Source organism: Erpetoichthys calabaricus (assembly GCF_900747795.2).
Source record: "Erpetoichthys calabaricus chromosome 1 unlocalized genomic scaffold, fErpCal1.3 SUPER_1_unloc_27, whole genome shotgun sequence".
Taxonomy (NCBI): domain Eukaryota; kingdom Metazoa; phylum Chordata; class Cladistia; order Polypteriformes; family Polypteridae; genus Erpetoichthys; species Erpetoichthys calabaricus.
Genome location: NW_026261593.1, coordinates 10,962 through 37,317, shown reverse-complemented (window position 1 = coordinate 37,317; position 26,356 = coordinate 10,962). Strand labels below are relative to the sequence as shown.

Below are 26,356 nucleotides of genomic sequence, written 5' to 3'. Positions count from 1 at the left end.
AGATTGAATGTTATTTACCTATTTACCTTTGTTTATTTATTTACAAGTGCACTTTCATTCAGGAATTTAACCGAAGAAAAAAGAAAGCAGGTTACGGTAGGCGGCTGATACGACAGCTTGCGTGGTGCAATGCTAAGAACTTCTGACTTCCAATCAAGAGGTCGCGGTTTCGATATCAGCTGCTTCCCAAACTTACCATTTTCAGTAGTGAGCTGCTCTTATTGTTAATATCATACAATAAAAGCATACATTTGATTTGCGTCTGTAAATTTATAGTTAAAGTTAGCGTTTTTTTTTTCAGTTTTATTCTCTCACTCATGTTCGAGCTCCCACACCCCCCAGATCTGACGCCGTTTTCAGATAAAAACATAGTATAACAAACAAACCTATTTTGTTATACCCCCTCTTTATTTGAAAACTGGGTCAGATCTTGTGTGCGAATGAGACTGGGACTGGGAAAACTGTGGACGTGGATGTGAGTGGTGTGCGTGACTGAGAATGACTGTGGATGTCAATTTGTTTTTTGTTTAGTTTTATTCTTGAGTGCTCCTGCTCACGCTGAATTAGTATGCACCTTCTGATCCATGATGTCACTGACAAAATAAAGAGAGAATTAGGTATATATGATACTTGGAAAAATTCATTTTATGACCTGTATTGTACATTTCGGAAAACGTTTTTGCACTAATGCAAGATTATATTCATTTGCATACCTTCATGCGGTTGTAGTTAGTGACCGCGGTTGATTTTTTGTTCTGATCTTGGCCAGTGTCCACATGTTGCTGCAAGAGAGGTAAGTTCCCTGCTATATACAATCATCAGATTCAAATATTAACAGTTCCCACACACACCCAAGGACCGTCTTTACGACATGTGTATAAGGTGTGAAGTCTGAAGTCCAAATATCAAATAAATACTTTCACAAAAAGTACAAGTATAACAAAACAAGTGCGTTTTTATTCAAGAATATAACCGAAGAAAAAAGAAAGCAGGTTACAGTAGGCAGTTGTTATGACAGCTTGCGTGGTGCAATGCTAAGAACTGCTGACTCCCAATCAAGAGCTTCTGGGTTTGATGCTGGCAGCATCTCAAGTTTACCGTTTTGAGTAGAGAGCTGCTATTATTGTTAATATTATACAATAAAAACATACATTTGATTTGTGTCTGTAACAACCGCTGTAAATTTATAGTGCTTGTCAAAGTTAGCGTTTTTTTATTCAGTTTTATTCTCTCTGTTGCATTCACACTCGCCCCGATCTGACACTGCTGTTTTCAAATTAAGACACGCTATAACAGAGGTGAAATCGAATCGGAGAAAGAGAACAGAAGACCTCCCCGCAAGAAACATCCACTCACATATAAGAACAATGCAGCTTCACCAGGCGTAAAGGCGAAAAATGGCACTGTTTGGATACAGGACGAAGTCCGGCATCATCCTGCCAATCACCTGCCCTTCAAAGAAACAGCACGGCTTACAGAGCTCCTAATAAGGCTTCTTTTTGCAGGTCATAAGGAGTTATTGTAATTTGTCAAGATGGGCCTGAACATTTTTCTTTATCAGTCCTGTTCATCCTAGAACAACAGGCACTTCTTCTGTTTTTGTTTTTCGGTCCACATTTCACTTGTCATATCTCAGACTGCATTTCTTGGTATTTTGTTTCTTTCTTGCCTGTCCATTCTTCAGACTGAGTAATGACTAGGAGATAATACTTCTGTTATCCAGGATTTCTTACATCTGGTTTTCTGGCCTCTATTTTTCAGTCAGTATTGCTGTGCTACAACTGACCTGCACCTCCTCATTTTCCATTGTGCGGTCTGAGTTGTGGTCCCAGTGTCTTTCTGGTGAGGGTAAGTTGTACTTCTTACCAAGTTTTCAGTGAATGAGCCTGGCCACTTTGTGGTGCTGTGCAGTGTAAAATCCTTCAGTAATCAGTACCTCACACCCAGCAACAAGATGTGTGACTGTGTCTAGCTCTTTGTGGCAGAAGGGACAATTATGGGATATTTATTTATTTTTTTCTATTTTTGATCTGAACCACTTTGTGTCCAAGACACTGTTTTCTGCATCTATGATGAGGAGTACATCTTTTGGTATTAGTTCGCCCCTCATAAGCTATGCATGAGTAAGATCTGTTTCCACATCAGGCTGTTGGAGGTGGCCAGTGTATTTACCACTTTACTTGTAGCTTCCCCAATTACATCTCTTTTGTTTTCATTAAACTTTATGAATTCTTTCTTCTACTGCTTAGCATTGTACTGTGATCATCTGTGGGCAAGGTGGAGGAGTTTTTTGTCATTTTTTTTCTCTTGTGTGAATTCTTTGATGCCTCTTAAGATTGCTTCTCTTTGAAAACTTTTTGCCACATTCAAAACAGCAATATGGCTTCTGCCCTGTGTGAATTATTTTGTGGCGCTGAAAACTGCTTCCAACTGAAAACAGTTTACCACATTCAGAACAGCAATACGGCTTCTCCCCTGTGTGAATTCTTTGGTGGGTCTGAAGACTGCTTCTATGTGAAAACTTTTTGCCACATAAAGAACAGCAATATGGCTTCTGTCCTGTGTGAATTATTCTGTGGCGCTGAAAAGCGATTCTTTCTGAAAACTGTTTACCACATTCAGAGCAGTAATATGGCTTCTCCCCTGTGTGAATTCTTTGGTGGCTCTGAAGACTGTTTTTCCGTGAAAACTGTTTACCACATTCAGAACAGCAATACGGCTTCTCCCCTGTGTGAATTCTTTGGTGGGTCTGAAGACTGCTTCTATGTGAAAACTTTTTGCCACATAAAGAACAGCAATATGGCTTCTGTCCTGTGTGAATTATTCTGTGGCGCTGAAAAGCGATTCTTTCTGAAAACTGTTTACCACATTCAGAGCAGTAATATGGCTTCTCCCCTGTGTGAATTCTTTGGTGGCTCTGAAGACTGCTTTTATGTGAAAACTGTTTACCACATTCAGAGCAGCAATATGGCTTCTCTCCTGAGTGAATTCTTTGGTGGCTCTGAAGACTGCTTCTCTGTGAAAACGTTTTGCCACATTCAGAGCAGCAATACGGCTTCTCTCCTGAGTGAGTTTTAATGTGTATCTGAAATTGACTACTATAAGAGAATTGTTTTCCACAATCAGAACAGTCATACGGCTTCTTCCCTGTGTGAATTCTTTGGTGGGTCTGAAGAATGCTTTTCTGTGAAAACGTTTTGCCACATTCAGAACAGTCATATGGCTTCTCTCCTGTGTGGATTCTTTGATGCCTTTGAAGAGTACATCTTCTTGAAAACTGTTTGCCACATTCAGTACAGCAGTGAAGTTTGATTCCTGTATAAAGTTTAAAAGATAAAAAATTTTAGTTTTTAAATCACCGCTTTCATATACTGACATTATTTTACAACATTAAATAAATATTGGTTTGATTTATGAACAAACTTTGATAAGCATAAGCAATCATAAGACTTAAGTAGCAAGTGAATAGAGACTCAACTTGATCATTATTTTCATTTGTATTGAAACTACTCACCACATGAGCACAATTATAGGAGCTAAGAAGTTAAAATAGTAAAATCAATAGATCACATGACTATTGTTGATTTTTTTAACTACATTACAGAATGGCATCATCATTTTGTCATCATATTCTTAAAATATTATAACATTACATATTGTTAATTATTGCAGGTAGAAAGTAATAATCATGACCTATCATTACATTGTAGAGTGACATGTCTAATATGTGAAATAAACTTTTATTAAACAGAATGTTTCTTAATATTTGTAAACAATTAGTCCAAAGCCAAATTTGATTTTAAAAAGAGGCAGAGGATAGTAAAGCAAAAATATTTTAATATACAATGAGAACAGAGTAAAATTTAAAGGAATAAAACACGCAGGTCACTGAACAATCCCAGAGACCCACGTGACACCTGACCTGAAACAGCAAACTGGACACTTGTGGCCGAAATGCAAAATATACTTCTGTCTTCATACCACCTGCGTCAGGGGCTTTTTTTGTTGCAAATGGATTTAAAAATGCATTTACAGTGAACCCTCGTTTATCACGGTTAATCCGTTCCAGACTCTACCGTGATAAATGAATTTTCGCGAAGTAAGATTCTTTATTTATAAATCGAATATTTTCGCAGTTAAGAGTATAGAAAACCTGTTTACAACCTTCTAAATACGTTTTTTAACATTATTAGAGCCCTCTAGACATGAAATAACACCCGTTAGTCACCATTACACTCGTATTACCCACTATATTAGACAAAATAAGAGAAAATAAGACATATTAGAGGTTACAAATATCATATTATTATTATTGTACTGTACATTTAATTACACTCACACACAGTTCTTACACACAACCACTAACCTATGAAGGCACAAGCTCAGTAGGAGAGTCTTCAGGTTGTAAGCTGGAGCGCTGATCGCACCCTCAGAGGACACAGACGCCCCTGGGAAAACCCCTGAAACAGCTGACAGTCTACCTTCACATTGCTTCTTACCCTTCTTACTTGCGCTATAACGCACGATAAACCTCTCACGCGGTACTCCGCTTACTTAAAAGTATTGTGCAGCGCCTCTCAGCTTTGGAATTGGTTGTTTTGTTTCTCTCTCAGACATTCACTGCTCCTGGCGGAACTGTCATCTCTGACTTGTCATGGAGCACGTTTAAACTTTTGAAAAGAGACAAATGTTTGTTTGCAGTGCTTTGAATAAAGTTCTTTTTTTTTCTACAACCTCCTGTGTCTCTGTGCAAATCTTTGACCCAAGCGAGACAAGGTGGTGTAGTATCTTCAGCAGGTGCATCGTTGTCTTCTTCCGCTGAAGGAGTACTAGGAGTAGGCAGTGGGTGTCTGGGTGCGTGGCTGAAGAACATCTTGATAGGCAGTTGCTGGCGCTGTCTTTTCATATGCGTGAGGAGGCTTTTGTAGGGTATTGCCATCTTTGATCATATCCAATAGTTTCACCTTGTCCTGGATGGTAAGCATCTTCCTCTGGCGCTTAGTTTCATTGTCAGAAGGCTTAGAAAAAGCAGCACGTTTAGGAGCCATCGTGGGGTAGATAGAAGTTCTCAGAAAGTCAAAGAGTGATATAGCGAGGGATCACTGTAATGTATTTAATTTCTTCAGCTAAACAGGGGCCTCCAGAAAAAGCAGCATCATTTTGTGAGAGTTTTGGTAAATTAATAAAATTATAAAACACATCAATCACTCCAAAGACGGGAGTTCAGCAAAGGGGAAAGTTTAAAAAAAAAAAAATAAACCTTATTAATTTCCAAGCACTAGTTAGTAATATTATCTATATATCTGTACTATCACTATATTTTTGCTCGACTTAGGACATGGAGGCTAACAAATTTCATCTGTGCAGTTTAAGAGCTCACATCTCGCTCAGTTTAGCACCAGAGGGATAGCAACGAGTGCACATGAAATGAATTCTCAACTCTGCACAAGATAGTCATTTACCTTCTCTCTGATTAGCGTCATTTTGTGCTTGTGGACTCGATCAGAAAAACGTGTGAATTTAAAAGATCATTCAGACACTTCTCAAAATTGTCAATACTATTGAATGACGAGTGAGAATATTTGGAGACATTAGCAATGGTCAGGCCTTGAATATGCTCTTTAATAGCCAGTCAAACACAAGGTGGATCTTAAACAGAGTCTTTGTTTAGAGGTATAAATTCCTCAACTTTAGCAGAGGTTTGTTTAATGAAATCCAAATTAAAATGGTGACAAGGGGAGAAAAAGCTGAAACGTAATGCAGTGGTGGTCAGACAATGAGGACAAGAATACAAATACATCAATCGAGTTTAGATCCATAATAAATCTGGCAAACATCTGTGAAGAGGGAGGAAAATGCTGATTAAACAGGGAAGGTGATTCATCGAGCAGGGAGTTAATAAATGCATTTGCACCCATACCGATGATTATTTGAAATTCACACAAAGAAAGGAAAGGATGAATATAATGTGTTATTCTATGGATGTGGGACATAGACAGCAACACAGGTGAGTTTTCTTCAACCAATCTCCATCAATACAAAATAAAACCTGCCTCTGAAACACCTCCAGAATCAAGAACCTTCAGAGGTACAGCATAGTGAACTCGGCCCAAAACTCCATGTTATTTTACTAGTGGCCAAGAAGGACACTGCCACACACTAACACGTGGAGACAGCTCGATGAATGTCTTTAACCAAAGGAAACAAATCTTGAAAACAGGCTGCATCAGCCAAGCTCAAAGATAATAAATCGGCAACACTTGAGTGCTTACAAGTAGAAGAGAAGACACCAAGATTAGACAGGAGAGAGGAAAACAAAGAACAGCAATAAAGGAGAACTGTAACTGAAAAAGTGAAATACGTTACAAGGTGCCAAATGAGTTAACCCAGTAGCCCAACCAGCAATCATGTACAACGTAGACAGTAGTTCCAGAATCCCACCCCTAAACCGTATATGAAAAAGATCTAAACCGCGGTCACTTAATTATTTTAGGGTGGATGTCGACAAGAGGGGTTGACGGCGAATGTCGACAAAAGTCGACATCCAGAGATAGAAGGTGACAATCAGCTGTTAATGGCGATAAAACTCACTGTCACGTCACAGGCATTCCCTCTGTGCTTGGAGGAATGCTAGACTCGTTGACTCGGCAACTAAACCTTGCGTGTGCGTGAGTTGTGAAATGTAAACAAAGGCAAGATGGCATCGACATGTCACAAGGGAGCGAAGCGAGTGCAGAAAAGAAAACACTCGGCAGACAATGTTTTGCGCATTATCGCTGAGTCGGACTCTGATTTTTCAGAATCTGATTTTATTGACAGTGATCAGGAGATCGAACAAGAGAGTGAGAAGCCGGCATCAGATGATTGGACACCAGCTGATGCCGCACCAGCTGATGGGCTGCCAGCTGAGCGCATTCGTGCAGCCGATGCACCTACGGCAAGGTTCGTGTGGGAGGAATACCCAGACATTAATCTGTGGGAGCTGAACTGGCTACCGGACTTCACAAGACGGCATGGCTTGCTGTTGGACATGACAGATCACCAGCTGCTGAACTACTTCACGCTGCTCTCTCCTGATGCTGCTTTTCAGCTACTGTCAGAAGAGACAAACAGGTAGGCAGAGAATTTTTTTGAATTGCAGGCTGCGCTTGCATCGCATTCTCGTTTTTCAAAGTGGAAACCCACAACAAAAGACAAGATGAAGTGCGCTGTGGCATTACAAATAGAGATGGGACAGAACTGGTGATGTAACTTCAGGGAGCATTGGTCCAAACGTGTTTTGTCCCCTGGTGGCTTTGGACAGGTTATACGCAGAAGCAAATCCCATGGGGTGAGCCAGGCTATAATGCCATGCATAAAGTTCAGCCCCTGCTTGACATTGTGGAACCAACATAGAAACAATTTTATCAGCCTGGCTGTGATTTGTCTGTGTATGAATCTATGATAAAATAAAAGGGATGCTTTTTTTTCTGCAAATATATGCCAGACAAGCCCAGAAAGTATGGCATAAAGGATTTTGTACTGGCAGAAGCAAACACTGGTTTCTGCCTGAAAGTAATTACATATACAGGAAAGAATTTCTTTCAAAGAGAAAACTGTCCCTTGATAAGTCAGGTTGTGCAGGAGCTACTTCAGGGCTATGAACATTTGGGTCATGTTGTGTACATTTGGACAAATTTTATACATGCCCAGAATTGTTCATAGATCTACAGAGCAGGGGAATTGGAGCTTGTGGCACAGTGAGGGTGAACAGGAGACACAGGCCAGACAGGCTGAAGAGGAAAAGAGGTGACAATACGGTTTTCATGCGGGCAGAAAACTTGGTGGCAGTGGCATGGCACGATGGCAAATGGGTGACTTGTCTCTCTACAGTACACACTAACAATATATGTTAGAAAGTGCAGCAACAGACAATTGAAAAGGAGGCACCAAAGCAACACGTATTGTAAGGAGTGCAATGTGGCAATGACTGAAATTGGCTGCTTTGAGCGAGATCAGACTTGCTGTGTAAAATGTATGTGATATGTATGTGAAATCATAGAGTATGCAGGCTCATACAACATGCAAGACAGTAACATTTGTCAAAAGTCAATATTTTTGTTGATTTGATATGTTAAACAATTGCTTTGTGTTCTTTTTTTTTTAAAAATGTTAGTTTTTGGAAAAATATTCAGCCCTGGGAGAAAAAAAACAAAAAAAAAAATTAGCCCTAAAAGAGTTAAATAAAAACACAGGAAAAAATCAACAGGTTCTGATTATGAGTGGGCAAACATGGAGAGAGCTAATAAATGTAAACAATCTCATCCTCACCCCAACCTTCACAATACAAGAGTCAATGTGGTGAAAATATGAAAAAACACATCTTAAGATAAATATGACATGCAAGCAAATATTAAACAATTGTGGCTTGAGGGTATGTGTACCATGAAAGGCTCGTGTCCTGACCCCTCACAACCCGCAATGACTCTCTAATCACATGTGTATGTACACACACGAAATACACACATGAAAAAAAAAAAAAGGAAGTAGTCATTATGAATCAATATTCAGGAAAATGTCTAGGCAGTACTGGTATATCATACATAAAACAGTCAAAGCAGCCAAACACCAGTGACATGAAGGAGTCAAGGACACTGAGCGCCTGTTGAGGGTCAGTGAAATGCCGCTGCCCGATAGTGAAGGAAGTCTGAAGCTTTGTCAGACAAATCAGGAAAGCAGAAAGATCCATTTGTGGAGCCTTTTTGATCACCAGAGACGAGGTCTTGTGGGGTTGGTGTGGTGTTGACTGAATAATTGGGAGTAAAAGTAGACCTTCCATCCTTCAAAAGTTACATTTGAATTTTTGTGTGCATCTTTCAGAATAGTAACTCAGTCAGACTGGACGTAGACATGTCACTATGCCTGGTATGTATTCTATGTGCCCAGCCTGAAATTAGAAATGGTTGAAAACCAAAAAAGCCATTATTTCTTTATAAAGCCAAACATTTTCCCACTCTTATTATATGGAACTCCAATAATTCTGACTTTGCCTTTGCTTATTCCATCTTATTGTCTATAAAATTTCTTATGGGGAGTTTGGGTCTCAGCATAAAATGAATATTCTCTCTGTCATGCTGCTGCACTGGAGTACAGACCTGAAAAAAAACTGACAGGAGTTTCTGCTTTTCATTTCTAATTTCTACAATATCACTATGAAGGTCAGATAACCTCCTCTCTTCTGATGCATTCAAGGTCACACTTAGAACTTCATTTTGCTCCGATATAAAGCCCATCAGTTGATTAACAGTGGAAACTGCTCCTGAGTTATCAGCCGCCAGGCCAGCCTCAGTCAAACTCCTCTGGGCTTTCTTCACTGGCCTTGACTGCAAAGAACCAGGGCGCGTCTTCCGATCTGAACAATTCATATGTCACACCAATATAACAAAAGGTATGTTGATGCTCTGATGAGACATTTTTGAGATTAATTTGTAAAAACAGTATACGCAGGATAATGTCATGGAGTACTGTTAAAGCATAGCCATTATTCAATTGAGCATCATGCAGACTCCTAAATGCAAAATGTATACAAAAAAAGCTCATTTAAATCACTAAAGCAATACAGAAGAATGAACAAAGTGAAGTATCAATGCAGTGACCCACAGGAGCACAAGTTATCTAGGAGAAAAATTATAAGATAAAGAAACCCGAGATCAGAGCCATTACTAGTATTAGTGTCTGCTCTGGATGAGGAGTGGCAGGTGAAACCAGGACTGGTCAGCTTTATCACCCACCAGTCTCACTTATACTGCCCTTTATAATAGTCATGGACGTGCACTATGCTAACTGAAATTAAATGTGCTGCGTTTTACTGTATATTAAAATTAATATGAGTTCATGAATGCAAATGAAGTCTTATTTAATTATTCTTTCTGTGGGTTTTTATTAATCAATTGCAGACGTCTGTCACCTTTTCGATTAACTTCATTCACATCAGGAGATGTCCCTGCTAAAATTACATGAAAGGCTTCATCCGTCAACTTGACAGTTTCCCTTACTGCTTTCTTTAAGCGATTCTGTAAGGTACTGCTATCCTCCAAAGACTACTAGGGCTGTCATCATGACAAACACCAACAAGCTCCTGTCCAGAGCTCCTTACAGCGGTCTTTACTCACGAGTTCTTGAACATGGTCAATTCAGACTCTATACCGCGTAGATTATAATGTGTATACTGTAGATAGTATAACGGCAAAGATACTAACTGAGAAGAAAATAATCAGGGGATACCAAAACTATGAGCCAAATGGAGAACTGAAAGTCAAACTGGAAGAAAGCACATAATTCTTAAATGAAGAAATCAGAAAGAAAACAATCTGTTTGAAAAAGCACAAACACAGGACTTCTTCTGCAATTTCAAATACTCCAGAAATGTCCAAGGCAACCTTAACACAATCACCAATATGATGTCACAATAATCACATGATTATTATGGAGTAAATCTTTACTAAACACAACGTGACACTCATGACAATCAATAAATAACATTAACATTCTAACACACCAAGACTTCTCAAGTGTGTAAAAAATCCCATGAAAATCTAAACTCCACTTTCAATGTCTTTCTCTTTCCATCAGCTGAAATACAGCACTAGCTGAGCAACCTGAACATTTACCATTAAAATGACAGACAAGTCAAAGCTGGAGAAATTAAAACTTAAACAATACTAAAGAAAAGCACAAAAAGGCCTGCTATATGAGAAAGGAAGATGAAGCAATACATAAAGTGAAGAGCTAAGGCAACAACAAGTCCTTAATTTTCTTTCGGGTGACTGCAGCTCTATTAGAACAATCTGGACGATAACAGGCCATTCAGCCCACCATTCACCATTCCTATTCACTTAATTCTTCTAAAATAACATCAAGTCAAGTTTTTAAAGCCCCTAAACTCCTACTGTCAACCACACTACTCGGTTGCTTATTCAATTTTCTGTTATTCTCTGTGTAAAGAACATCTTAATGTTTGTGTAAAATTTACCCAAAACTGGTTGCCAACTGTTTCTCTGTTTTCTTATACACATTACAAAACACAAACAGGTCAAACACAAGACTGTTAGCTAAAGAAGCAAAGAGATGGACACTTGGTTGGATTAAGCAGCTCCGAAAATGTGTTGCTTAAAATCTTCAATAGAATTTAAATTGCTTTACAGATGCAAGAAAAAGTTTGAACCCTATGGCATCTCCTGAATTTTTGCCCAAATTCCTCCTGAGAATGTGGTCTGATGTTCAACTACACAACAATCACAGACAAACACAAATAACCTGAACTCATAACACACAAACAACTGGACTGTTCATGCTGAACTCGTCATTTAAACCTTTACAGTCCCGTGAAGTCAGGTGTTCAAACGATGAGAGGAGACTGGAGGTGTGGCTTAGAGGCACTCAGACAAATAAAAGGAAAGAAACGTGGGTTCTTGCAAAGCCGTCTCTTCTCGATAAAGATCTGCTCATGAACATACACAGCGAGAACATAAGAAATGTAACAGAGTAGAGGAGACCATTCATCAGTCCATCAAGCTTGTTAGTTTAGCTAACAGTTAAGCTGTCCCAACATCACATCAAGATAACTGTTTAAGATTGTCAACAGGAGATAATAAAGCGAGAGGAGAAAAAAAGCTGGGAAATTATAACAAAGGGCGATAAAAGTAAAGCTGGGAGAGCAAATACAGGTATTTAAAAGAACATCTTAGCTTATTTAGTGCTTTCCATATTTTTCATATATTACTTGCCCTTTCATTCTGATTATGTAATTTCAAGTTGTTTATATTGTGTTGTTTATTAATTACCCAAATATCTTTGTATTGTTTGGGTGAGACCCTAAGAGGTGAGGTTACACCAATATCACTCCTCAAGGACCACCCCCAGCATATATATTTGATATCAGAGAGGTGGTCCTTCAGTTGTTTACTGACATTTGATGAGTGCTTTATTATAACTATTTTAAGCCAACAATCCATTTTGGGCTTGTGCATGCTGAAGCCTCCTGTTGAGTTTGGGGTCAGGCTGCCTGGGTTGAGACCTATCTAAAGATTGGCTAGTGAAGGTCCTAAGGCTTCATTTATAAAGCTTGCATACACATAAAAGTGGACTCGAAACGTGTGTATGCAACCTCCCATACAAACGTCATGATTTACTAAAGAAACTTGACAGGGGAACAAACATATTTACAGTAACTCTGACCCATACATACACAATATTTTAGAGAAACTGGGAAATGACGACACCCTCGATCAAGAAGGAAAAGGCAGTCAAACCAGCTAAATGACGAATCGCAAGAATAATTCAATTCACCAAGCTGTTATTATAATGTGCATTGATGTGACAAACATGACACCTCAAATATTAGAGCTATGATGTACAAACTGTATTTTAGTTCCCTTAAAGAGAGCCAATGATACGTATTGGCACTGAAGAAATTCTACTTTGTCATCACTTTATATCTGCTAGTTGATGTCACTTCTCAGGGAACTGGCCGACAGCTCAACAGTATCTCAGCCAAGCTAAACCTGACCCTAAAACATACACTGATTTGCTATTTTTCACTTACTTGTTTTAGATGACGTCTTAGGTGGTAGCTGACCTTCCACAGTTCTAGGAGATGATATTCCTTCAGTCATCTTTGTGTCAGACTCTAATGATTCATATTTTACATTGATAGAAGACTCCGGAGATGAAGAGTGTCTTCTATGAGAACAGACTAATCCGGTCACTGCTCCATCTTGATCTCCATAATGAAGGTCATCTTTCTTGTCACTCTTAGTACTCATACAGTTGTGAATCTCAGTGCTGACACACTCCTCTTTAATACTCACTGACCCCAGTTCACTGTCCTCTTGCTTGATGTCCAGACTCTCCTGTTTGGGGTGGACACTCTCCCACTCACAGTCCTCCTCCTTAACATTTATGGTCCTCTCCTCCATGATATTCAGGTCAGCCTCACGTCTCCACTTTCACATATTATAATCCATTTAAACGTTACAGTAAATGGCAGATTATTCTCTGTCTGTGGAAAAAAACAGGAATCAATTCCATTAAAACGCCATCATTCAGATCTAAAGACATTTGATTTTTATAATATCCTGTTAGTTAAAGCTGATGTCAAGGCAGACATTTCATAGCAATCAGACAGTAACTCATCACTTTAGCTGTAAAATGAGTTTAGGAATGAAAGGAGGGCCCAACAGGCTAGAAGAATAAGACGACCATCTTGCACAGTTGTGAGTTAACAGTATTCACTACTTTGATTGAACATTCAATACTGTTAGGATCACAGAATTTTGTTAATAGTTAATGTGAAGGAAGGTTTATACAAGTTAGGCCTCAGGATTATGTTAAAAAACAGGGGCATATGAAGGAGGAACTTAAAATCGCTGGTCAACTTGTCTAATGTGAAACTGCCCCAAGCTTACAAAATCCAAAACCAGTATTTAAGTCACAGCCTTCATTTACAGAATCTTAGCAAAATGGAGGCAGTTGGCGGTGTGTCCCTGTAAAGATGGCCGCCTAATGTGAGACACCCAATGTCTGACTTCAACTAGCCTGCGATTCGCTAAGATAAATTTAAACAGGTTTGATTTTGTTTTTAGTCTTAGGGGCAGACTGTGTGTGCAGGAGAGCAGACAACCAGTGAATGTTTCCCTGAAGTAGAAGGCACAGAGTTAAGTGAAGAGGAATAAGAAACTGCAGGTTTTGAACCTACCAAAAATAAGAGATGCTCCTCTTTCTGTTTCGTGTATCAGATAGCAAAACAAAAGGGGAAAAAATAAAATAAAGGGCGAAGATTGCTGCTGAAGAGCGACAGCTGATAACCCTTTGTACACCCTGGGCTTCATCAGCAGCAAAATATTGGCTGTTAGAAACAGGGCTGACCACGACTCTGCTGAATGGTTGGCACACAACAATTGCTTAAATTAACGTGGTCAGGTGATGAGATCAGCGACTGTGGTTAGGAAATCTGACATGCTCCAGGACAAAAATGTTCTTCAAAACAACTGTCATTTTCAACAACTTTGAAACAAGTTTCAAGTTTATCAGCTTCATCTTGTTTAAGTACACTCTGCACACATCACAAATATTTTAGTAATTAACACATTAATAAACTCCTATCAAACAGCAGCACCACCCAGTATTGTGAGATTGGCATGGTGGAGGCCTTGTGTGCCTCAGTCTTTCTTAAAGCTCCACCCTGACGGACCAGTGTGCTATGGGTAAACCTAAAAGGGGGGGGGGGCGCAGAGTAAAAGCGGGTCATTATTGAAATTCAAGAATATTCTGATTATATGAAAGTGGGTCTTGGCCAGAAGAAGGATGCCAGTCCTGATAGTGGTGTTCACCTAAGAGTGGCACATGGGGTGCCCCACACAACCTGGTTGGCTCAGAATGATAAAGTCACATGTATAAGTAGCCATATGGACCTTAACCTCACCACCGTGGTCCAGCGCAAAACAAATACAAAGAGAAGTTATTGGGGTATAGGAAGGAAACCAGTTCCTGTACAGGGCAGGAACCAGCTATAGACCTCCATAGGGTACACTCACATTCAAGTCCATAACTACACCAAGATAAGTTAGATTTCCCAGGCCACTAAACCAGAGCATCTTTAGAGAAGTGTAGAAAATAAGAATAAAAGAGCAGACATGGAAACTGCATAGAGACTTAAAAAACAGGCTGAGATTCAAGTTCATTCTGACAGAACTGTAAGGCAGTAACACAAACCTCAAATCTCTATTAACTTGTCTAATACTCACTAACAGACATTACTGGTTTGGCTTTAGCACTGAAACATGTGAGTTTGTCATATTTGATACAAGTTAAATGGGAAAAAAGACACACATTTAAGTATCTATTCAAGCAATGCATGTAAATATCGGCATTGGGTTAAGCAGGTTTGAGGCCGTGTGTGTAAATACAGATACTGTTGTTCACAGCTTGTATTCTCTAAGACTCTTCTCCACGGTCATGGACTCCAGTTTGTTTTTCATTTTTACTAATCTGACTCCTCACTATTCTTTTAATGGCCGGCAGCTCACCACCTCCGTGACTGTCATTGAACTGGACACCGCGGAGGAACAGCATCCACCTGCAGAGCCACAGCACCATACGTCACCACAGTTTTAGACCCGGAAGTGGCATCACCTTCATTTCAGGACTGACTTCGTAAAATTACTTTTGGAAGGTTTCGGCAGGTCTTGGCAAAGCCTGGAAAGTAACGTCGGGTCAAAGACCCGTTTAGAAACCAAATAATACAAATCATTGTGAAGTTCAGAGGGTTTCTGCCATCACGTCATGTCATACATCAAACTAAACAATACAGATCGTTTCTGTGAAATACACTATTAACATTTACGTTGTGTTCGGATCTGTGGGAACCATTTAACATGTCGAAAAAATTAAAATCATCAAGATCTGTGTTAACTGAAAATAGTTTATCGTTTACATTCATGAAACAAACTATACAATATAATTATAATGTTCACACCACGTTAGAGTTTAGTGAAACGTTAATAATAAAAGTGATTAAGTTTTTTAAAATGTACTATGCATGTGTGCAATATTGTTCTAAACCAATTTAGAATAAACATTTAAGCCAATCTAATATTTTTAAACATGTATGTGAAGAAAACGGCAATACATATTCTACACTACATTATGCAATATATTGTGTTATATAGAACTGCTCTAGTTTTTGTCACTTATTATTATAAACAATGGGCCATCAAAAGAAAAAAATAAAAATACTAATAAGAGCACAATTTATTTATACAGCACCCTACCCAAAATTGAAAAAGAACAACAGGACCTATATAACATTGGCTACAAATAATATCTTTACTAAATAAAGATAAACACAGGATATACAAAACATTCAAATAGAATAAAAGACAATAATGCAGACCAAGGTTATTATAGTTAACGAAAACTAAAATCAAAACTGAAACTATTATTTAAAAAACATTTTCGTAAACTGAAATAAAATAATTAACAAAACCGAAATGAAAAACTAAAACTAAACAAAACTATTAAAGTAGCTGGAAAGACTAACTGAAATAAAGTAATAATTTACTAAAATATTTTTAGTTTTCGTTTTTGAATGAATATTCTTGCCATTAGTCTTTAACCATTGTATGTTTTAACTCTAAAACAGAAATTCATCCAACACGAACTGCCCGCACATATTCATCCAGTGAATGGCGGTTGGTGACTGAGGGCGGGTGTTCACACAGCATTTGCGGTGACAGAGCGAGCTGAACGCGGGTGCATAAAGCGTGTGAAATAAAAAGCTATTTACATGCCGCCTTTCTTTGTGCTTGTTGTACATCAAGATGTAATTCAAATGGCTGAAATCAGAATGTGCTGGTCAACAAAACGTTTACTATATGGACAGAAAAATCACGAGTGAGTAACGTTTCAGTTTATTTCTCAGGTGACTGCTTTTTGTTGACAGCAATTCACCTGTCACTTCGCAAAGAGGAAATCATTTTTACTTTCTCATATACGAAGTATAGAGAAAGTACAGTAATCATGAAAATATTCGACCTCGATATTTTAATGAATCTTGACGTCATAGACCTCCCAGAGTCCAAAAATACTATTTTTTGGAATTGTGTGTGTGTGTGTATAGATGGATGAAATTCGGCATGTGGTTGTTACACCACAATTGTGGGTCTGTATTAACTTTTGGGCCAAATCCATCACCCAGATGGGGTCATGCTTTACCTGAACCTAATTGTTCTATATATTATTAATTTGATTTGTTGTTGATGGTTCCTTAATGTACATAATATAAAAATATAATCATTGTCTTGCGGTTTAATCCTCAAATATCCATCCCCATATCTGAGTATACAAGAAAGTCGAGGGGAGGCCACTCCCGGTTGTTGAAAATAAAATGGCACTGATCGAGACACTGACTAAGTCATCATATAAGATCAGCATATTGTTACTGACCAATCACTTTTGCTTTAAAAACATCATTTAACAATGAAGTGATACAAACAAAGGTAGGTAGGCAAAGAGAGTCTGCCAAGTGATGAAGAACTAAACATACTAATTGGTTTTTCTATTTATTCTAAATTTATTAATTTATCTTTTTAGTTCATATTCACAACTCAAAATACCTGATATTGTGAAAGTAATCCATTAGCAGAATTATATTTTTAAATATTTGTCTCCCTTTTTTCAATTTTTTTTTCTCTCTCTCAAAACAGATAGTTTAAATATCATATTCTTTTTGTTCTTAATATCAGCCTTATCATACATATTGCATACTAAGGATTTTTCCTGCCTTACATCCAAACCTGCTTGGGTAGGCTCCAAGTTTCCTGTAATCCTACTCTGGATAAACAGGTTTAGATAATGTATATACTGTTCTTAATCTTAGATGCTTTCTCTGTTGTTTTATGCCTGTCTGTACTCCTATTACCTGATCTTGCTGTGCTCATTATGGGTTTACTGTCCTTTATGTTGGGCTATTCAAGTCTCACTGCCCCTAACCTTGACACTACATACTTGTTTTTCTTTGTTTCCCTCACTACAGCTAGGTGGGGTCTACACACTGATTAAAGCCTAACAGCCCTGTTCTTCCCCCCGTGATTTTCATGAGAAAATATTTTAAAAACTATAAAATTGTGTAAAATTATTCATATTCAGTGTCTAGTTTTGATTATGCTTGTTTTTATCAGACAAAAACAAAACCAGATAGTAAACCATGTACAGTGGTGTGAAAAACTATTTGCCCCCTTCCTGATTTCTTATTCTTTTGCATGTTTGTCACACAAAATGTTTCTGATCATCAAACACATTTAACCATTAGTCAAATATAACACAAGTAAACACAAAATGCAGTTTTTAAATGATGGTGTTTATTATTTAGGGAGAAAAAAAATCCAAACCTACATGGCCCTGTGTGAAAAAGTAATTGCCCCCTTGTTAAAAAATAACCTAACTGTGGTGTATCACACCTGAGTTCAATTTCCGTAGCCACCCCCAGGCCTGATTACTGCCACACCTGTTTCAATCAAGAAATCACTTAAATAGGAGCTGCCTGACACAGAGAAGTAGACCAAAAGCACCTCAAAAGCTAGACATCATGCCAAGATACAAAGAAATTCAGGAACAAATGAGAACAGAAGTAATTGAGATCTATCAGTCTGGTAAAGGTTATAAAGCCATTTCTAAAGCTTTGGGACTCCAGTGAACCACAGTGAGAGCCATTATCCACAAATGGCAAAAACATGGAACAGTGGTGAACCTTCCCAGGAGTGGCCGGCCGACCAAAATTACCCCAAGAGCGCAGAGACGACTCATCCGAGAGATCACAAAAGACCCCAGGACAACGTCTAAAGAACTGCAGGCCTCACTTGCCTCAATTAAGGTCAGTGTTCACGACTCCACCATAAGAAAGAGACTGGGCAAAAAAACGGCCTGCATGGCAGATTTCCAAGATGCAAACCACTGTTAAGCAAAAAGAACATTAGGGCTCGTCTCAATTTTGCTAAGAAACATCTCAATGATTGCCAAGACTTTTGGGAAAATACCTTGTGGACTGATGAGTCAAAAGTTGAACTTTTTGGAAGGCAAATGTCCCATTACATCTGGCGTAAAAGGAACACAGCATTTCAGAAAAAGAACATCATACCAACAGTAAAATATGGTGGTGGTAGTGTGATGGTCTGGGGTTGTTTTGCTGCTTCAGGACCTGGAAGGCTTGCTGTGGTAGATGGAACCATGAATTCTACTGTCTACCAAAAAATCCTGAAGGAGAATGTCCGGCCATCTGTTCGTCAACTCAAGCTGAAGCGATCTTGGGTGCTGCAACAGGACAATGACCCAAAACACACCAGCAAATCCACCTCTGAATGGCTGAAGAAAAACAAAATGAAGACTTTGGAGTGGCCTAGTCAAAGTCCTGACCTGAATCCAATTGAGATGCTATGGCATGACCTTAAAAAGGCGGTTCATGCTAGAAAACCCTCAAATAAAGCTGAATTACAACAATTTTGCAAAGATGAGTGGGCCAAAATTCCTCCAGAGCGCTGTAAAAGACTCATTGTACGTTATCGCAAACGCTTGATTGCAGTTATTGCTGCTAAGGGTGACCCAACCAGTTATTAGGTTCAGGGGGCAATTACTTTTTCACACAGGGCCATGTAGGTTTGGATTTTTTTTTCTCCCTAAATAATAAAAACGACCATTTACAAACTGCATTTTGTGTTTATTTGTGTTATATTTGACTAATGGTTAAATCAGTTTGATGATCAGAAACATTTTGTGTGACAAACATGCAAAAGAATAAGAAATCAGGAAGGGGGCAAATAGTTTTTCACACCACTGTAGTATAGTAAGCTTCCACTAACATTAAACTCGTATCCAAAGCTGTTAAGTGTACAGTTCTGTCTGATTGTGACACAAAACTAAACTCCGTAGGAGCTCAATGCCATAATTACTAAAACTGAAACTAATAGATACAAAAATAAAATAGAAATGTCTTTGTGAAATAAAAACTAAACTAAAACTAAAATTACACGATGAAGGAAAACAAACGAATTTCTAAGTAAGGTCAGAAAAAATATAGAAATAAAAACTAATATAAAAAGGCAAAACTATAATAACCTTGATGCAGACTAAAATACAACATATCTCTCTATATATAAAAGAAAATCCTGGAATGGAAAGCAAATGCAAGGCTACAATACGTGATAATCTCGAAAGACATTTAAAGACCCGCGAGACCAAGGAGACTTGCCACGGTGCGTCTCGCGGGGACCGTAAACATGAGACTTGGTGCCAAGAGATTGTCCCAGGGCTGTAGCAAAAAGGACAGCAACTGTACAGGCTTTAAAAAGATCGAAGGGCAGCGCAACAGCGAACAAAACGCCAAATTGCCCGCCCACCCACCCGCCGAACGCGAGCAGCGTTATACATCCTGCAAGAAAGAATTCAAACACGCCCAGGGCCAGAAATAAAAGACAGGTATTGCCTTTACAACATCACACAAGACCAGTGAGCCATCATTTAAAACAAGTCTACAGACCTCTAATCTAGCAGTTGTTGGATTGCTTTTGGCAGGCAAGCATCATGTGCTCGGAGCTCTTAAAAACAACGACATGCGACAGGCAGAAGATGCAGCCAGCAAGCAGCAAAAAGACAGCAAATGATCCAAAGGCATATCCTTAGCGTACATTCAGCCGCAACACCCTTCACAACACGAGCAGTATTATACGTCTGGGAAGAAAGAGATATAAACACGTGCAGGGCAGGAAATAAAGAAACAAGTATTGTTTTTTACAAAAGTTTTTAAAGTAAAAGTGAAAATAATGCATATGTAACAATTCACAAGAAAATAATAATCTCTTTACATTGTAGATTGCCTGCCTAAAGTAAAGTCATCCCTGATGAATGGGGACGTGGGAATGAGGGGTCCTTTCATCGGATTAGCACTATTTCAGTTGTGGAATGGCAAAATGGGGGAGGCAGCTTGATGAATGAGGTCTCCGGGACTTAAAACAAATCCAAATCTTATGATGTGATATCATCTAATGTGAAATTCTACTCCGTACTTCTAGAATTTTTATTTTTATACTGTATTGAGGATTTATTCTGTTCTATGTATTGTACTGTATTGTATTGACCCCCTTCTTTTTGACACCCACTGCACGCCCAACGTACCTGGAAAGGGGTTATAAATTAAATGTCGACATATAAGCGAAGAAGAAAGCAGCGCAGAGAAAAGAGAGTCAATGCGTTGGACAGAAAAAAGAGCAAAAAAGAATAATCGAGGTGCAAATTCAGAAAATAAGGAAAGTAATTATCAGCCCAGATCAAGTGGAATTGAAAAAAAAGCATGTCCAATCCAGCTCAGAATTAAAAGACAATGAGTAAAATGACAAAGTAGAACTTCATAAAGACGTTTTAAAACGTTGGCGCTAAACACATACAGAGCAGGTTAGAGACTATGAAACCAGTGAAATTAGAAAGGTTAAAAAAAAAAAACAAAAAAAAAAACACGTTGGCAGGATATGAAAGGAGGAAAATTAGAAAATATAAAAAAAGTAAAGATCGCAGTAGCGTAAACAAACAAACTGCCTCATTTAACTATGCACCAGTCTAACTTTGGTTTTGCACAATAATTACTACACTATTGCACCTTAACACTTAATTGTACTTTATTCACATAATTTTACTTATTTATTATGTTCTACTATACTGTTATCTTTCAATCTATGACTTTTTGTTAATCTAACTGATATTCTTCTAACTTTGCACAGTTTTTGATAAGCGGATCAGGATGCATTTCACTGCGTGTTGTCCTGTATAACTATGCATGTGACAAATAAAGAATCTTGAGAATTTCAAAAACGGAGTTTACCGCACATGCATTTATTGGTGACTTTGTTAATGTATATATATTTATCTGTCTGCTTATTTAAAAACCTAAACGTTCTGTCTAGCCCTTGTACAAAAACCTAGACAAAAGCTGGGATATCACCTTGGTAAACCCATGTACTTCTGGAACTGTGAGAGGAAAATAACACGACTTTACAGACAGGAGTCCAATGCAGAACTCTACTTACTGTTTTACTTTGTAAAAAAAAATATTAACTGCTGATGATGTCGATCGTTTTGTCTGTGCTGAAATTCCAAACAGAGAAACCTGTCCTGACCTCATTAAAAAGATTCAGCATATTGGGACTCACAAGATTACAAATATTGTTTTTACAGAAGTTCTGAAATAAAAGTGAAACTAATGAAATAGCAACAATTCAAAGAAAAAAAAATATCTTAAAAGTGTGTATCCGGAAAACCAAACACGGGGGTTGGCGAGCGAAGCCCCCTAGTAATACTACAAAAAATCTTGAACAAATAACATAAATTGTGATAAAAATTCAAACCCTGAGTACCTGGACAGAGAGGGGGGGGGAAACTGAAAGAAGGGGCAGAATGTCAGGTCTGTTTAATGTCCTCCTAAACAAATGAGTTAAAACAGATGAATGGAGTCAGCTGATGTCATTAATTTGGGAGGTCATTCCACAGTCAGGGCGCTATATACAGCTGAAGGCCCTGCTGTCACCCACAGAGTGCAGGTTAGTGGGGGGCACCGAATGAGAGGACCTTAGTGGCAGGTCAATAATAGAATTTGATATTCAGTCCTGTAAGACACAGGGAGCAGTGAAGGTGCAGCAGGATGGCTGTGACGTTCTCGCTGTTGGAGGTTCATGTCACGACTCTTGCAGTTGAGTTTTGAATCAGCTGGAGCTGTGATATAAGATTATATTATTAAAAAATTAAGATAATTTAATTATTATATTATAAATTAAGGCATGAGGGTTGCCCTGGACATGACATAAGCTACATAGGGTCTGACAGTTGGTCCAAGGATTTGATTCCGATACCTAATGGCAGTTAAGGTGTCGTTGTCTAGCCTGTAATGGTCTGTGTGTCCCTCCATGGATATGCCTCCACAGGCCATCACTGACCCACCACCAAACCGGTCATACTGAATGATGTTACAGGCAGCATAACATTCTACACGGCTTCTCCAGACCATTTCACGTCTGTCACATGTGCTTAGGGTGAACCTGCCCTCATCTGTGAAAAGCACAGGGTGCCCACCAGTGTGGACCTGCCAATTCTGGTATTCTATGTCAAATGCCAATCAAGCTCCACAGGGCCCACTAAAGGATGTCGGGCCCTCAGGCCACCCTCATGTAGTCTGTTTCTTTTTGTCAGAGGTCAGAGACATTCACACCAGTGACCTGCCTGCTGGAGGTCATTTTGTATGTTCTGCCAGTGCTCATCCAGTTCCTCCAGACCTGCTGATGGGTTAAGGACCTTCTCTGGCCTCCTGGAGTAACTGCCTGTCTCTTGGAATCTCCTCAATGCCCTTCAGACTGTGCTGGGAGACGCAACAAACCTTCTGGCAATGGCACATATTGATGTTCTATCCTGGAGAAATTGGACTACCTATGTAACCTCTGTAGGGTCCAGGTATCGCCTCAGTAGTGGCACTGACCGTAGCCAAATGCAAAATGAGTGACAAAACAAATGAGGAAGGAAAAATGTCAGTGGGCTCCCTCCACCTGTTAAACCATTCATTCTTGTTTTGGGGGTCGTCTCATTGCTGCCCCTCTAGTGCACCAAAGCAGCTGAAACTGATGAACAAGCCCCTCTGCTACTTCACTGACCAGATCAATAGCCCTCAAGTTTCATTGACTTGATGCTATACTCTCATTACAAAGTGTTCCTTTAATTTTTTGAGCAGTATATTTTAATGTAATATTGTGGTTTTAGAAGTCACTACACAAATTACTGAAATACACTCAATGATAGTTTTGGATATCCCCTCACACTTCACAAATGCAGTAGTTTACAAACATCGTATTTTAATTTTTCTTTGAGAAGCATGAAAAATAATTCAGTTGAATATCAACTTATGATTACATGTTTGCTACATATGTATTATTGAGGGACTTTTTTTTAAATTGGATGGTCACTTTATTTTAACAAGCAATGTATAAAAAATAAAAAATATACTGTTTACTCTTTACCCTCAGATCACATTCTATTTGTTTATAAAGCAGAACTGAATATTTTCATTTTCTACATAATACTGTAATAAGTGTACAGTTCACTCAGTGAGACACACAAACACACTCACTATACACACACACTACTGGTGCCGTCATTGGTTCCCCTGTGGATTGGACTGTTGAATCGACACAATGGCAGTACATGCTGGGGTCTTTGGCACATGTCGTCCCAGTAGCATGTGAGGTGTCACCAGTGGTTTACTCTGCTCCTTCTCCCTGTTCCAGTCTCAGTTCAAGGTTGTTGAGATGACAAAAGTATTTTTTTTCCGAGATGTTCAATATGTTGAAAAAATTGCGTGTGGCCAACATCCAGCGTAATGTTTTATCTAAATTCTCCACTCTTCTTTTTGTATCATTATAGTCCATTATCATTTCTGGCCATGGCATCTCCTATCCCAGTGCAGATCACATTGTGCACCAAGGGTGTGTCATTTGTTTAGACAAACGTGAAGGTCTTCACTGGCCTGTTCTGTGTGGCCAGGAGTTGAGATGAGAGCTCTGGCTTATTTTTCCTTATTGTGCTAAGCATTGTTACCTTCCTCTGGAGGAGCTGCTGTCCCAGTTTGTGTAAAAGTTAATGCATATGGCGTTGTGGCCATGCAGCTTATGTCATGTCCAGGGTAACCCTCATGTCTTAATTTAACATAGCAGTTCCTCCATCTGACTTCCCTTTGTTAATGAAATGACATCCTCTGCCTCTCTGTGCTTCCCCTTGAGCAAGTTATTCGTAGCTTTGGTCTGGGTTATCATTTTTATGCAGATGATGCTTAGATCTATTTCAGTGTTAAAAGTGACACTTCATCACAGCCTTCTCAGCTCACAACTTGCCTCAGTGAAATTAAAGTAAACTTAAAACATGAACAGAGCAAAACTCTTTAAAATGAAATTACAAAACAAATGAACTTCTCCAAAGTGGCACTAAAGTGTAACTTAAGAAAACAAGCAACGCTTCAGCCATTCTTGGTGATGATCTCCTCAGACCTTCTTTTACAGCAAAGAATCTCGGTGTCACTTTGATTCCTCCTTTTCTTATTTCACCATATAAGCCACATAAAGAAAGTTCCACCTGTGTCACATTTCTTATGTTTGCTCCTTCCTCTTCATTTCTAATGCTGAGAAGCTTGTCCCTGTTTTATCACATCCTGCATTGATTATTGTAAGTCACTGCACCTTCACTGCTCCCTGTGACTTACAGGACTGAATATCAAATTCTGTTATTGACCTGCCACTAAGGTCCTCTCATTCTGTGCCCCCCACTAAACTGCACTATGTGGGTGACAGCAGGGCCTTCAGCTGTATATAGCGCCCTGACTGTGGAATAACCTCCCAAAATTAATGACATCAGCTGACTCCATTCATTTGTTTAGGAGGACATTAAACAGACCTGACATTCTGCCCCTTCTTTCAGTTAACCCCATCTGTCTGATCAGCTACTCAGGGTTTGAATTGTTATCACAATTTATGCTATTTGTTCAAGATTTGTTTGTAGTATTATAAGTTGTATTTTAGTCTGCATTATTGTCTTTTATTCTGTTTGAATGTTTTGTATATCCTGTATTTATCTTTATTTAGTGAAGATATTATTTGTAGCCAATGTTATATAGGTCCTGTTGTTCTTTGTAAATTTTGGGCAGGGTGCTGTATAAATAAATGTGTTCTAATTGGTATTTTTCTTTTTTTTCTTTTGATGGCCCATTTTTTATAATAATAATAAGTGACAAAAACTAGAGCAGTTCTATATAAGGCAATTAATATATTGCATAATTCAGTGTAGAATATGTATTGCCATTTCTTCACATACATGTTTAAAAATATTACATTTGCTTAAATATTTATTCTAAATTGGTTTAGAACAATATTGCACACATGCATAGTACATTTAAAAAAAGTAATCACTTTTATTATTAACGTTTTACTAAACTCTAATGTGGTGTAAACATTGCAATTATATTGTATACTTCGTTTCATGAATGTAAACGAAAAGCTATTTTCAATTAACAGAGATCTTGATGATTTTAGTTTTGTCGACATGTTAAATGGTTCCCACAGACCCGAACACAACGTAAATGTTAATAGTGTATTTCACAGAAAAGATCCTTATTGTTTAGTTTGATGTGTGACACGAGGTGATGGCGGAAACCCTCTGAACTTCACAATGATGCGTATTATTTGGTTTCTAAACGGGTCTTTGACCCGACGTAACTTTCCGGGCTTTGCCGTGACCTGCCGAAACCTTCTAAAAGTAATTTTACGAAGTCAGTCCTGAAACGACGGAGACGTCACTTTTGGGTCTACAACTGCGGTGAAGTATGGTGCTGTGGCTCTGCAGGTGGATAGTATTGGCCGCGGAGGGACAAAAGGCAAAAATCAAAGCGCCGTAGGCCTACTCCCCGGTGTCTGCGATTCGAGAAGGAATCGACAAAAGGAACACACGGAAAGGAATGAATAGACGCCAGCGGTGTGACTGGGTAGTACGATTTAAAATTTGGGAGTAAGCCACGTTACGTGAACCGCAGATACCAATGAACAGAAACAGCACGCGGGTGACCACAGGAGGATTCATTCAAGCAAAGTTCGGCTGGGGGCTAACGAAACGAACTCGGCGATTCCACACATCCACAAAATGCATTCCCAAAATACAGAGCACTTACTGCCTGCCTCTTGACGATGGGATTGATTCTGAACTCGTTCACTCAGCAACAGTCTTGCGTCCGTAGTGTTTCACAAGCGAG

General features: G+C 38.8%; 2 protein-coding genes across 2 annotated transcripts in view; both read right to left on the bottom strand.

Moving 5' to 3' along the window:
- The window catches only part of LOC114642082 (zinc finger protein 883-like), a 422,053-nt gene extending 395,697 nt beyond the window's left edge, over positions 1 to 26,356 (bottom strand). Inside the window, exon 1 of the mRNA XM_051921842.1 lies at positions 26,276 to 26,356. The gene's annotated coding sequence lies outside the window, so the exon portion shown is untranslated. The remainder of the gene's footprint in view (positions 1 to 26,275) is intronic.
- On the bottom strand, positions 1,547 to 26,349 carry LOC127526409 (gastrula zinc finger protein XlCGF26.1-like). The gene is made up of 3 exons (XM_051921848.1): positions 26,276 to 26,349; positions 12,584 to 13,039; positions 1,547 to 3,315 (listed from the first exon to the last, which is right to left on the bottom strand). The coding sequence occupies exons 2-3, from the start codon at positions 12,954 to 12,956 to the stop codon at positions 2,294 to 2,296; spliced, it is 1,395 nt and encodes a 464-aa protein (XP_051777808.1). The 5' UTR covers positions 12,957 to 13,039; positions 26,276 to 26,349; the 3' UTR covers positions 1,547 to 2,293.

Bases quoted from the DNA above. Each gene is read 5' to 3' on its own strand.
- LOC127526409 (XM_051921848.1), bottom strand. From the start codon at position 12,956: ATGGAGGAGAGGACCATAAATGTTAAGGAGGAGGACTGTGAGTGGGAG. The intron at 3,316-12,583 runs GTAAGTGAAAAA...AACTTTATACAG, and splicing joins TAAGACGTCATCTAAAACAA to GAATCAAACTTCACTGCTGT.